The 11659-nt window shown below is 34.8% G+C and overlaps 1 protein-coding gene across 3 annotated transcripts in view; it reads left to right on the top strand.

Moving 5' to 3' along the window:
- AGPS (alkylglycerone phosphate synthase) overlaps positions 1 to 11659 on the top strand; it is a 174637-nt gene that overhangs the window by 60086 nt on the left and 102892 nt on the right. For all 3 annotated transcript variants that reach the window (XM_004375472.3, XM_023730536.1, XM_023730535.1), the window contains exons 4-8: positions 1647 to 1767; positions 1864 to 1938; positions 4784 to 4855; positions 6383 to 6462; positions 9234 to 9314. In XM_004375472.3, coding sequence (XP_004375529.1) covers positions 1647 to 1767; positions 1864 to 1938; positions 4784 to 4855; positions 6383 to 6462; positions 9234 to 9314 — 429 coding nt within the window. The remainder of the gene's footprint in view (positions 1 to 1646; positions 1768 to 1863; positions 1939 to 4783; positions 4856 to 6382; positions 6463 to 9233; positions 9315 to 11659) is intronic.

The raw sequence follows: 11659 nt of genomic DNA, 5'->3' as shown, positions 1-11659 counted from the left end.
TGCTTTCTTCATGTATGATGTCCTTGATGTCATTCCACAACTCATCTGGCTCATAGTGTTCAATGAGTTAAATCTATTGTTGAGATGGTCTGTAGATTCAGGTAGGATGTACTCAAGGTTGTATTTTGGCTCTTGTGAACTTACTCTAATTTTCTTCAGCTTCAACTTGAACTTGCATATGAGCAATTGATGGTCTCTCTGTTCTGCATTCGGCCCCTGGCCTTGTTCTGACTGATGATATTGAGCTTCTCCGTTGTCTCTTTCCATAGATGTAGTCGATTTGACTCCTGTGTATTCCATCTGGTGAGGTCCACATGTGTCGTTGCCGTTTATGTTGTTGAAAAAAAGTGTTTGTAATGAAGCAGTTGTTGGTTTTGCACAATTTTATCATGCAATCCCAGCATCATTTCTGTCACCAAGGCCATATTTTCCAACTATGGATCCTTCTTTGTTTCCAACTTTCACATTCCAATCACCAGTAATTATCAATGCATCTTGATTGCATGTTTGATCAATTTCAGACTGCAGAAGTTGGTAAAAATCTTCAATTTCTTTGTCTTTGTCATTAGTGGTGGGTGTGGAAATTTGAGTAATAGTTTTCCTTGCAGGCATATGGGTATTATCCTATCATTGACAGCGTTGTACTTCAGGATAGATCTTGAAATGTTCTTTTTCACGATGAATGTGACGCCATTCTTCTTCAATTTGTCATTCCCAGCATAGTAGACCATATGATTGTCTGATTCCAAATGGACAGTACCAGTCTATTTCAGATCACTGATGGCTAGGATATCGATCTTTATAGAAGTATTGTATTTTTTCTTTACATATTTTTATGTTTTTCTTTTTCCCAAATACTATGTCATAGGTTTTTTTTTAATTTTTTTTTTTCTCATAGCAGATTTGATTTGGCCAGTCATTCCTAGACCTCTTCCAATATGCTAGGCGTGCTATTAGGTGCTTTTCACAAAAGTTACTACATTTAACCTCCCTTCTTTACAGTAGCCTTATAAATTTTGTGGTGATAATCTCTTTTAACAGATGAAGAAGCCACAGCTCACAGAAGTTGAGTGACTTGCCCACTGTCACACAGATTTAGCTATAACATTGAGGATTTATTTTTCAGGTTGCTTATTAGTTGAAATTGAGTTTAATTATGTCGTGAGTTTTAAAACAGTCCTATAAAAATGGGTTTTGTACTTACTGTGAGGTTTATTTTTGATCATTTTGTAATGGAAATCAAAGTGTAGGAAATGCTAAGTTTTATCTATGGGTAAAATGTAGACAATGCAAAAGTCAAGTAGCTTTTCCCCACTCCCCTTAATCTAAAATTGAAGATTTGAAGCTTTGCTATTTCCCCTGTGCTTAATGACAATCATGATACAATGAAAAGGCAGGCTATAGAAACAAAAGGGAAAACAGGACCTCTATAACTTATGTTATACAGTGTGATTAATCAGACCATTTTTAATTTGTAACTATCATCAAAAAGTTGGTTTCTGTATTATTTGATATTTTCCTACGCTTCTGCCTTACTTTGGATGTTAAAAACAAAACAAAACTACTTGTTACAGTCATTCTCCCTATTGGAGATATTCAAAATTTATTTTCTAGAATAAGCTAAAGAAACCAATTTTATTTTCTAGGCATCCTTAAACCCTAGTGATACACCTCCTTCTATTGTAAATGAAGATTTTCTTCATGACCTTAAAGAAACTAATATTTCATATTCACAAGAAGCAGATGATCGAGTATTTAGAGCTCATGGTAAGCTATTTTATCTGAGTATTATTAGCTTTAAATTAAAAAATTTCCTATAATTTAAGATGTTTCTGCATTTTTCTTTTTTAAACTACAAAACAGGTCATTGTCTTCATGAGATATTTATGCTCAGGGAAGGAATGTTTCAGCGAATTCCTGATATAGTTTTATGGCCGAGTAAGTTTTTTTTTCTTTTTGTGTCGTTAATTTAGTATTGTTACTGTCCTGTACTGTTGATGTTAATGATTTTGATGATTAAGCGTTCACTTTGAATGTAAATAATCATATTGGGATGTCAGTAGAAAGATGTATTTTTGCTTAATTTGAAAGCTTACTGAAATTAGTATCAACCAGTGATACATTCAGATGTATAGAAACTATTAATTAAATTGATTACTACAAACTATTAGTATTAATTTGTTGCCATAACTTGTGGGCTAAAAATTATGCTGTTCAAATGGCTAAATAAGTTGTTTACAGTATGTGTTTACAATGCATATATGTATATATACATTGTGTGTATATATATATATGTACACACACATTGTCTTTGAATAATTAAATTTTGAGAAATTAATTTCTTGTAGGAATTTGCTTTGGGATAAATGATAGATGAGCTTTCCTTTCTGCTGTTATTTTGTTCTTGGTGATGATTAAGCACTATACTTATATGTATATATATGGTTTTTGTACTCATCTCTTTTAGCACACAATTTAAAGCAGAACAGGTATATGGTTCTTTGCTGTACACAATTGCCTTTTTAAAAAGTTCCATGATCTTCTAATCCTTTTTCCTCTTCAGAGTCTATAGGAGGAATATACACAGTATTTTATTTTTCAATAAATTGGCTCATTCCTGCACTTTCAGTTCTTAGATACCACGGTTCTACTTTGCAGGGACTGTCTGAGAAAAAAAAAAAAAATCATACTTTAATATGGGGGTAGGAGGGAAGTAAGATAAGCAGCAGGAAAACCCAAGAGCATATGTAACAGAGATGAAATTTCACTCCTGATAGACTTGTGATATGTATCTTTCTATGTACTTGAAATAGTTATGAAATAAATGTTTCGTCTGTGTTAGTTTGTAGAGAAATTTTGCTGTTCCTGGAGGAAAAAAAAGAAAAAGATCTCCTTAAATGGAAGAAATATATATTTTTTTTTTTTGCCTGTTTTTTATTAGCTTTAGGCTACTTCTACCAAGATTTAAGGGAAATTCATTCCATTTTTCACTGGAAAAAATGAAAGCAAAATTCAGCAATTTTAATTTCTCACAGGAAACCTAATAGAACATACTTTGATATATTTTGAGTAGAATTTTCAAGTGTGCCTTGTTTGTATTTTCTTTGTGTATTTGAATATTAAAATACGAAGAATACTATAATGGCAATATGTGTCTTGCTTTAAGAAATCTAAATATTTATAAAAATCCAGATTTAGGAAACAGATGGAGTTAGTCATCGCACAGAAGATACTTTGCTTTGTAAAATCCTTCCCATTTGATTAGTTCCCTTACAACTTTGCCCTTTGATTTTTTTTTTCCCGTCCTGCTTTTCAATTCAGGCCCTTATCAGTACATACCTAGATTTTTGCAATAATCTTAAAGGTTTCCCTGCCTTAAGTTTCTTGTCCCTCCCCTACACCGTTGAGAGGTTAATTTCTAAAGTATTCTCTTTGCCATCTTGTTTCATACCTCAGGCATCTACAAGAATGATGTATTGCTGACCAAATCAAGTTTATACTCTTATTCTGTTGAATCTTCCAGTTTAAAGACTTATTGGAAATAGTTTGTTTTCCAACAGGTTGTCAATTCACTGAGATCTTTATTTAATTTTGATATGAATTTCCTATTGGTGATAGTCTTTTTTAAAATATTTCCTTTGCCATGTTTTTCCCCTCCTTAAAAGCTCCATTAATGTCCTATTGCCAGTTGAACTGAGTCTTAGCACCTCTTACTTAGCATATGAAATTGTCTACAATTAAGTTTTCATTACTTATGTAACTTTTACATTGATAAAGAGTATCTGTTATTTACAATAGAAAAGAATTCATGTGCAATATATTATAAGTAATATTTTAACATTTGTTTAAAAAACAGAATAGAGAATAAAGAATCAATGAATGCTAAATTTAGTGGGTGTGAAGGTATGAGAAGTATATTTATGTAGTCTTCAGTATTTCTCTACAAGATATTTATTAATTTCAACCAGAAATATAGTATCCTATAGTTGAGAAACCTAGCAGACACCAGCTAACCAAATGATGAAAGTTAACATTACCAGAAATGAGACATGTCTACATCTTCCACTTCCGGATATAATGCACTGAGAAAGGAATTCTTGCTAAAGCTGTATAACCTAATTTAATCATGAAGAAACATCATACAAACCCAAAATGAGGGATGTTCTATGAAATAACTGACGAATACTTTTCAAAAGTGTCAAGGACATGAGAGTGAAAGAACTGTCTTAGATTAATGAAGAATAAGGAGAAATGATAACTAAATGCAGTGTGTGATCCTGGATTTGGTTCTGGTCCAGAAAAGAGGACATTAGTGGAATAATTGACAACATTTAAATAAGGTCTGTACATTAGTTTATAGTATTGTGTTAGTATTTCATGGTTTTGATAATCGAACTATAGCTCTGTAACGTTAACATTTAGGGATGCAGGTGGCGCAGTAGGTTAAGAGCTATGGCTGCTAACCAAAAGGTCAGCAGTTCAAATCCACCAGCTGCTCCTTAGAAATGCTATGAGTTGAAATCAACTCGATGGCAGTGAGTTTGATTTTTTTTTGGTTTTTTAGGTGAGGGAAATTCTTTGTACTACTTTTACAACTTTTTTATAAGTCTAAAATTATTTCAAAATCATAAGTTAAAAAATAAATAAACAGCCTGTTTTAATAGATTTAATGTGTTAGTGAATAAATGAAGGAAAAGTTTAGACACTAAAGAACTTTATAGACCCTTATTTTGCAGGGTTATTCATATCCCTGTGATTAATTTATTTTCCTTTTTTTCAACAGCATGTCATGATGATGTAGTTAAGATTGTGAATCTAGCGTGCAAATATAACCTTTGTATCATACCATTTGGTGGTAGGTATTGCACCTTTTAAATTTTAATATGATGTAAACTTGTGTCGTCTCACTGAAAAACAACATTTTTGTAATTGTAATATGGTTAGTCTAAAAATTTATGGTGCTCATTACTGTTCTAAGTAGATCCAACAAAACTTTTGAGATGTGGTGTACGCTCAGTTTGTGGCTTCTTTCCCATATAGGTCCTAGTTGAAACTGTGGTTTAATGCCTAAACAAGTTCTGCTTTAATAATTTCTTTCCAACTTGTATGTTTATGGAGAGAATTTTATTTTCCAAAGGCTAAATATAACCAGTATAACCTTTTGAGAAGGAATGCTATGCAAAGTAAAAGATTAACCAGTTTAGTGATGATCAAATCAATAATATCTGTTAATACAGAAAACTAATGCTGTTTTTGAATTTTAAGACAAATTTGATCTCTCTGGGTATTTTATCCACCGTAATGTTTTGCCAGTTTATGCAAACCAAAGGGAATTACCTTCACTGACTAAATTGCCTTTGATGGAATGGAAATGGGGCCCCAACAAATCCAAAAGCTCTGAATTCCCTCTTCGACTGATGTTTTACTTGTTGAATTCATGAAAAAAAAACCAAACAAGCACCACAATGTCACTTTTTATTATGAATCTTTCTCTGATTTCAAATGATTGGGACAAGTAAATAGTGGTTCCTGATTGTAGACATCATGTTCTTAACTGACAATTCATGGTTTCCCCTTGTAAAATTTAGTCGAACCCTATAGATCAACACCCCCTATAATTCTTGTACTGAGGTGACTTCCACATATTTTCTGTCCAAAACACATGAAAGTACCATTTAAGAAATTATTCTGATATATGGTGATACAGATCTTGTTAAGAACTGAGAACACTGTATTTTTCTTTATTGATGTGAAAGAAGCATTTTTCCTTTGAGATCCAGTGTCAAGGGAAAACAGCAGTACATTGTTTAGATTCTTGTATTTATTATTTATTCTATATTAAAATCACTTTTTCACCAAAAAACATATAAACTTGTTTTTGTATATTGCATAGTCTGGACAATTCTAACTTGTATATATTTTAATTCACTAAAGCCTTTTGGCATGGGAATAGAAAATATTATTTTAAATGATAAATGAATCTCATAATTATGATAGAAAGGAGGTAATGATGTCTTTAATTTTTTATAGAATAGTAATTTTTTCTTTTAAGCTAACTATCCACAGTAATCATTAGTTTAGAACTTTTCTAATCGTGGTTTTGGAGTTCCACAAATTGCTAGGGGCTTCACTTGAGTGTGCCATACCCAGGGAATGAAGTCATATCCCATTGCTTTGAGCTTCATAATATTTCTTCATTTTGGCACGCAGCATAAAATAAAGGTGAGTTTACTTGCAGTGTGTTAGCATTTGCAAACCATATTTTGCAAAGTGGAAATAGGTATCACTTTGTTAGCGGGCATGTCTGTACTCTGTATTAGGGGTTTGCCTTAGAAATGTAGCTAAATATATTTAAACATAAAGTTGTTTTCTATTTTGACAGGAGGAACAAGTGTTTCATATGGCCTGATGTGTCCTGCAGATGAGACAAGAACCATTATTTCTTTGGATACTTCACAAATGGTATGTGATAATTAAAGAAGTATTAGAAAACAGCTTTCTGTTTAAAACGTCTTTATGACTCGGTCTTAGTTGTTATTGAAAAAGGATATATTGTCCAGTTTGACCCTGAGTAGATGCTTAAAATTCTGTGGTAGAAATTTAAATGCAGTTTTTCTAAGCATTTATTTTGCAGAGAAAGTATATTCAGTTTAATCTTGAACTGTCTCAGATATTATAGATGAGTGGTATTCAATAACTGTGATTTGACTGAAGTCAGTAAGCCATATCTGTGCATGATTTTGCACAGTGTACTTCTGATACGTTGCTGGGTACCATTGAGTTGATTCTAGACTGATAGCTGCCCTGTGTGATGTAGTAGAATGGCCCCATAGGGTTTTCTGGGCTGTAATCTTTATAGAAGCAGATAGCTGGGCCTTTGTTTTGTAGAGCCTCTGGGGGGCTTTGAACAGCCAACCTTTTGGTTAGCAGCTAAATACTTAACGGTTATGCTACCAGTGTCCCTTTCTGATTTGATATGTAGGAAGATTAGAGTTGTGCCATTTTTATAATTAAGTATATATGGTAATAGAAAGTTTTTGTTCTTCTTTTAATTGTTAACTTAGATTGGGTAGTAGTTATTGGATATAATAGAATAGCCTGTACATTTTCTTTAGGTTTCTCTAAACCTCCCATCAAGGTGATTTTCTTCTTTGCCTCCTTCAATTTCTTACATATATGGATATCTGATAAGTATAAGGTGTATAATTAGGACAAGTATAGAACTGCCTCAAGAACCAATCTGTTGGGAGGAGGAGATGTGTACAATGTAAAGTGCCATCAGCTTAATAAATTCTTTGTCTTTTTATTCTATAGTTTAATACTTCCTTTTGTATAGTTGCTGTAAGACCAAAAACCTGATTTTCCCCGTAGTTACCTTGAAATTACTCTTATGTAGAGAGTGCAGCCCTGGTGGCATAGTGGCTAAGAGCTTGGCTGCAAACCAAAAGGTTGGCAGTTTGAATCCACCAGCTGCTCCTTGGAAACCCTATGGGGCAGTTCTACCCTGTCCTATAGGGTCACTGTGAGTTGGAATCGACTTGATGGCAAGGGTTTTGGTTTTTGGTATGTAAAGAGTATTTGGGTTCTCTAAAGGAGCAAAACCAGTGAAGCATGTATATAAATATATGGAGAGAGATTTACTTCAATGAAATGGCTCATGCAGCTGTGGGGGCTGGTAAGTCCCGAATCTGTGGGTCAGGTGGCAAGCTGAAGGCTTCTGCTGACTCACATCCCAAGAACTGGAGGTCGGGCAATGGGAAGTGTGCAGCATCTAGAGAGAGAGCTTTATCAGAACATACATTTATATACTGGAGGCAGGCCCCACCCCCAAGGAAACTCACTTTTCAACTGATTGGCTGCTTGCATCAGATCACAAAATGGAGGATGATTACATGATGTCTGCCAAACCACTGAGAATCATAGCCTAACCAAGTTGACAAAATAATGTTAGCTGTCACAGATGGTTTTATATAACATAAAACAAAAAAATACATTCACATACATCATCTTATTTAGTGCTTAGTATTGCCCTGTAGGAGTCCCTGGGTGATGCAAAAGCTTAACATGATCAGCTGCTATGAAAAAGTTGGTGGTTCGAGTCCCTTTAGAGGCATCTTGGAAGAAAGGCCTGGTAATCTACTTCTCAAAAATCAGCCATTGAAAACCCTATGGAGCATAGCTCTCCTCTGACACACATGGGGTTGCCATGAGTTGAAATTGATTCATTAACAACTGGCATGGCATGGTGTGGCATAGCTTTGTGAATTAAACAGTACGGTTTATTTGTATGTGTTCCAATTTGTAATTTAGTCATATACCTCTTTTTATATTATCTATTGTGTCTCTTCCTTTTTTTATTACTAATTAGACTTACCTGCATTGGTTATTGCCATGAAACTGAGCATGCCAAAGTGCAAATAAAGCTTCATTGGAATCCAGAGGAGGATTCTGTGTGTTACTTGATTGCTCAGCCAAATAGGAGGGATGGAAGAGTCTGCTCTTAAAAATAGAAAGTAATTAATGAAAAATTAGTTAAAATAAGAATGTTAAAAAACATTTTTTAATGACAGTCATACATTTGGCAAGTTGAGCCAGATGATACTCAGTTTCTTGTTTTGAGCATGAGGCAGGCATGTGGTTTTCTTGTTTACCTGAGGTCTCTGATTCTATTCTGGATCGAAAATAAAGTAGAAATACCATTTACTATATTTCAAATGTCTTTGCAGGTGTCTTTTCTAATCTTATTGCTATCTTGTGATATTTCTAAATTAGATAAAGATTGCTAACTATGTTGACAGTAGTGCAGATAGTATTTGCAGAATGCCAGGACCTGTGTATGCTAAGCTTTTTATGTGTAGTATCTCATCTCATTCTGACAGAAACCCTCTGAGTAGATATTATTACTATCCACATTTTACAAATGAGGAAACACTAAGCTTAGACAGTTAAATAATTTGCCTAAGGTAAGAGGTAATGTTTAATTCAAATTAATACCTGACTAAAGACAAAGCGTATGTTTTTAACCAACCTCCACATAATCTACTGCCTTTCTTACTATGTCTCTCATGTTGTGTAGTTCGAGATAAGTGGAGCTTTCCAATGTGGGGGAGGGAAACCCTACTGACTTAATTACTATCTTGTCACTTGCTGCTTTGAGTTATAAAGTTTTATTTCCTGAAAAAATACATGTCAGTAGTTCATGGAAATCAGACTTCTTTTTTCCTTTATAACAGAATCGAATCCTCTGGGTTGATGAAAATAATCTGACAGCTCATGTAGAGGCTGGCATAACTGGACAAGAGTTGGAAAGACAGGTATATTTCTTCTTTCTTAAGGTTTTCAAAACTGCTTTGTGCCCCCTCTGAATGAAGTACCTTTTATAAAACATTCATTCACAACTCACTGAACAAATTTGTTCAGTTTTTATTCTGGCTTAGGCATTGAGCTAGATGACATGGTAGTGAATAAGACACTATCCCCTACCCTCAGGTAGTTTATATTAGGAAAGAAAATTAGATAAATTAACAATTATGATTCAGAGTAAGAATTGCTATGTGAGGGCTAAATGCAGAGTGTTATGGCACATCAAACAGAGTTAGGGGAAAGCAGTGGCCAAAGAAGGCATCACAGGACTTGGCATTTAAAATGAGACTTCATGATGAATGAGAGTTAGCAAAAAAAGAGATGGGAGTGGGGAGAGCAATGCAGGTAGAGGAAGTACCATGTACAGAGTCTTTAAGGGCAGCTGTTGCTCTTAGGGGACTAAAATAGCTGAGTATGGCTGAAGTCTATCGTGTATATGGCAGAACACATTCTGGGTGTTTTGATATTGAGTGGGGTTAAGTATAGTAATGGTAAAGGAAGAAGTTAGGAAACCATGAAGAGGTCGGATCTAAAGAGTTTTGTAAAGCCTCTTTTAGAAGTTTGAACTAACCTTTGTAATAAACAGTTCTGGATATTATGTGGAGGATGGATGGGGTGGGTGTAAGGGTAGGGTAAGGGGCTGCTGCAATAATTCAGATAAGAGCTGATAGTGATCTGAAGTAAAGTAGTAGGCATGCGGCAAACTGGAATAAATTGGATATAGAGTTTCCAAAGCTTGGTGATAATTTGGATCAGCTTGGTAGATGTTAGTGTTTGCTATTCATTGAACTTTACAATATGTAATTTTTGAAAACTACTCGTGTCATGAGTAGTGAAACTCTTGGTGTGCTTATAGATTCTTTTTTGGGATCCTAATGACTTTTTTTTGGCGCTCTGGCGGCGCAGTGGTTAAGTGCTGCGGCTGCTAACCAAAAGGTCAGCAGTTCAAATCCACTAACCGCTCCTTGGAAACCCTATGGGGCAGTTCTACTCTGTCCTATAGGGTCGCTGTGGATTGGAATCAACTCAATGGCAAGAGTTTGGTTTTCTGTTTCAGTGACTTTGTGGAAAAGTTTAGGTTTCCTTCACAGATTCTAAGCAGGTAATTGTTAAATTGTATTGGTTCCTTCAGTCTCCTCAAACATGGTCAAGATGACTAACTTAGCTTCTATAAACAACAATTAGAAAGTCCAGTTTGTTAGTGATGTACTGAGCACTTTGCTTAACTCGAGTTATACGCCTTTCCAACCCTTTAACAGGACATGGAGATGTGATTGAATGTGATCTTGTTTTTATTATTCTTTTACTTCTTTCTTGGTGATTTGATGAACAGTTTAGTAAATGATCATTTTACTAATGTGGAATAAAATGACTCCTTATACTGAAGATCTTAAGCCTAAAAAATCACCATAATTAGGCTACTTAAGCTTGTTGTTGTTAGGTGCTGTCGAGTTGGTTCTGACTCATAGCAACCCTGTGTACAACAGAACGAAACACTGCCAGGTCTTGCACCATCCTCACAATCGTTGTTATGCTTGAGTTCATTGTTGCAGCCACTGTGTCCCCAGCCATCTTTTAAGTGCCTTCCAACCTGAGAGGCTCATTTTCCAGCACTATATCAGACAGTGTTCCACTGCTATTCATAACGTTTTCACTGGCTAACTTTTTTCAGAAGTAGACCACCAGGTCCTTCTTCTTAGTTTGTCTTAGTCTGGAAGCTCAGCTGAAACCTGTCTGCCATGGGTGACCCTGCTGGTATTTGAATACTGGTGGCATAGCTTCCAACACCACCCCAACACGTAAGCCGTGACAGTATGACAAACTGACAAATGTATGGGGGACTTAAGCTTAAGAAGCCTCCTAAATTCTTTTTTTTTGGAGATCACTTTTATGTTGTAATCTAAAAAGGAGGGTTAGATTTCTATAAACCATGTGTACTTGCTAGAAGTTTAAAAGCATTTTCATATGACATATCTAAGTAACCACAACATATACTGTTTTCTAATCCTCCCTACATTATTTTCTGGTTAATCTTAAAGCGCAGTTGGAGCCTTGTTGTTGATCTTCCCTGCTCAGAAACCTTCAGTTGCGCTTCGTTACCCATTTAATAAAGACCAGCCCTTTTTAGTCTAGCTTCAAGACCTGTTACAATCTAACTTGGTTCTACCCTTTTAACCTTATTTCCCGCTAGTTCTTTTCACATACTCTTGTACTTTAGGCAGAACATGGGCTTCAAAGTAGGTAGATTCACATATGAATTCTGGATTTTTATTGCTGTGCTTTGTTTGAATTTTGT

Source organism: Trichechus manatus, unplaced genomic scaffold (genome assembly GCF_000243295.1).
Source record: "Trichechus manatus latirostris isolate Lorelei unplaced genomic scaffold, TriManLat1.0 scaffold00037, whole genome shotgun sequence".
NCBI classification, from domain to species: Eukaryota; Metazoa; Chordata; class Mammalia; order Sirenia; family Trichechidae; genus Trichechus; species Trichechus manatus.
This window is presented reverse-complemented; position numbering and strand designations above follow the sequence as displayed.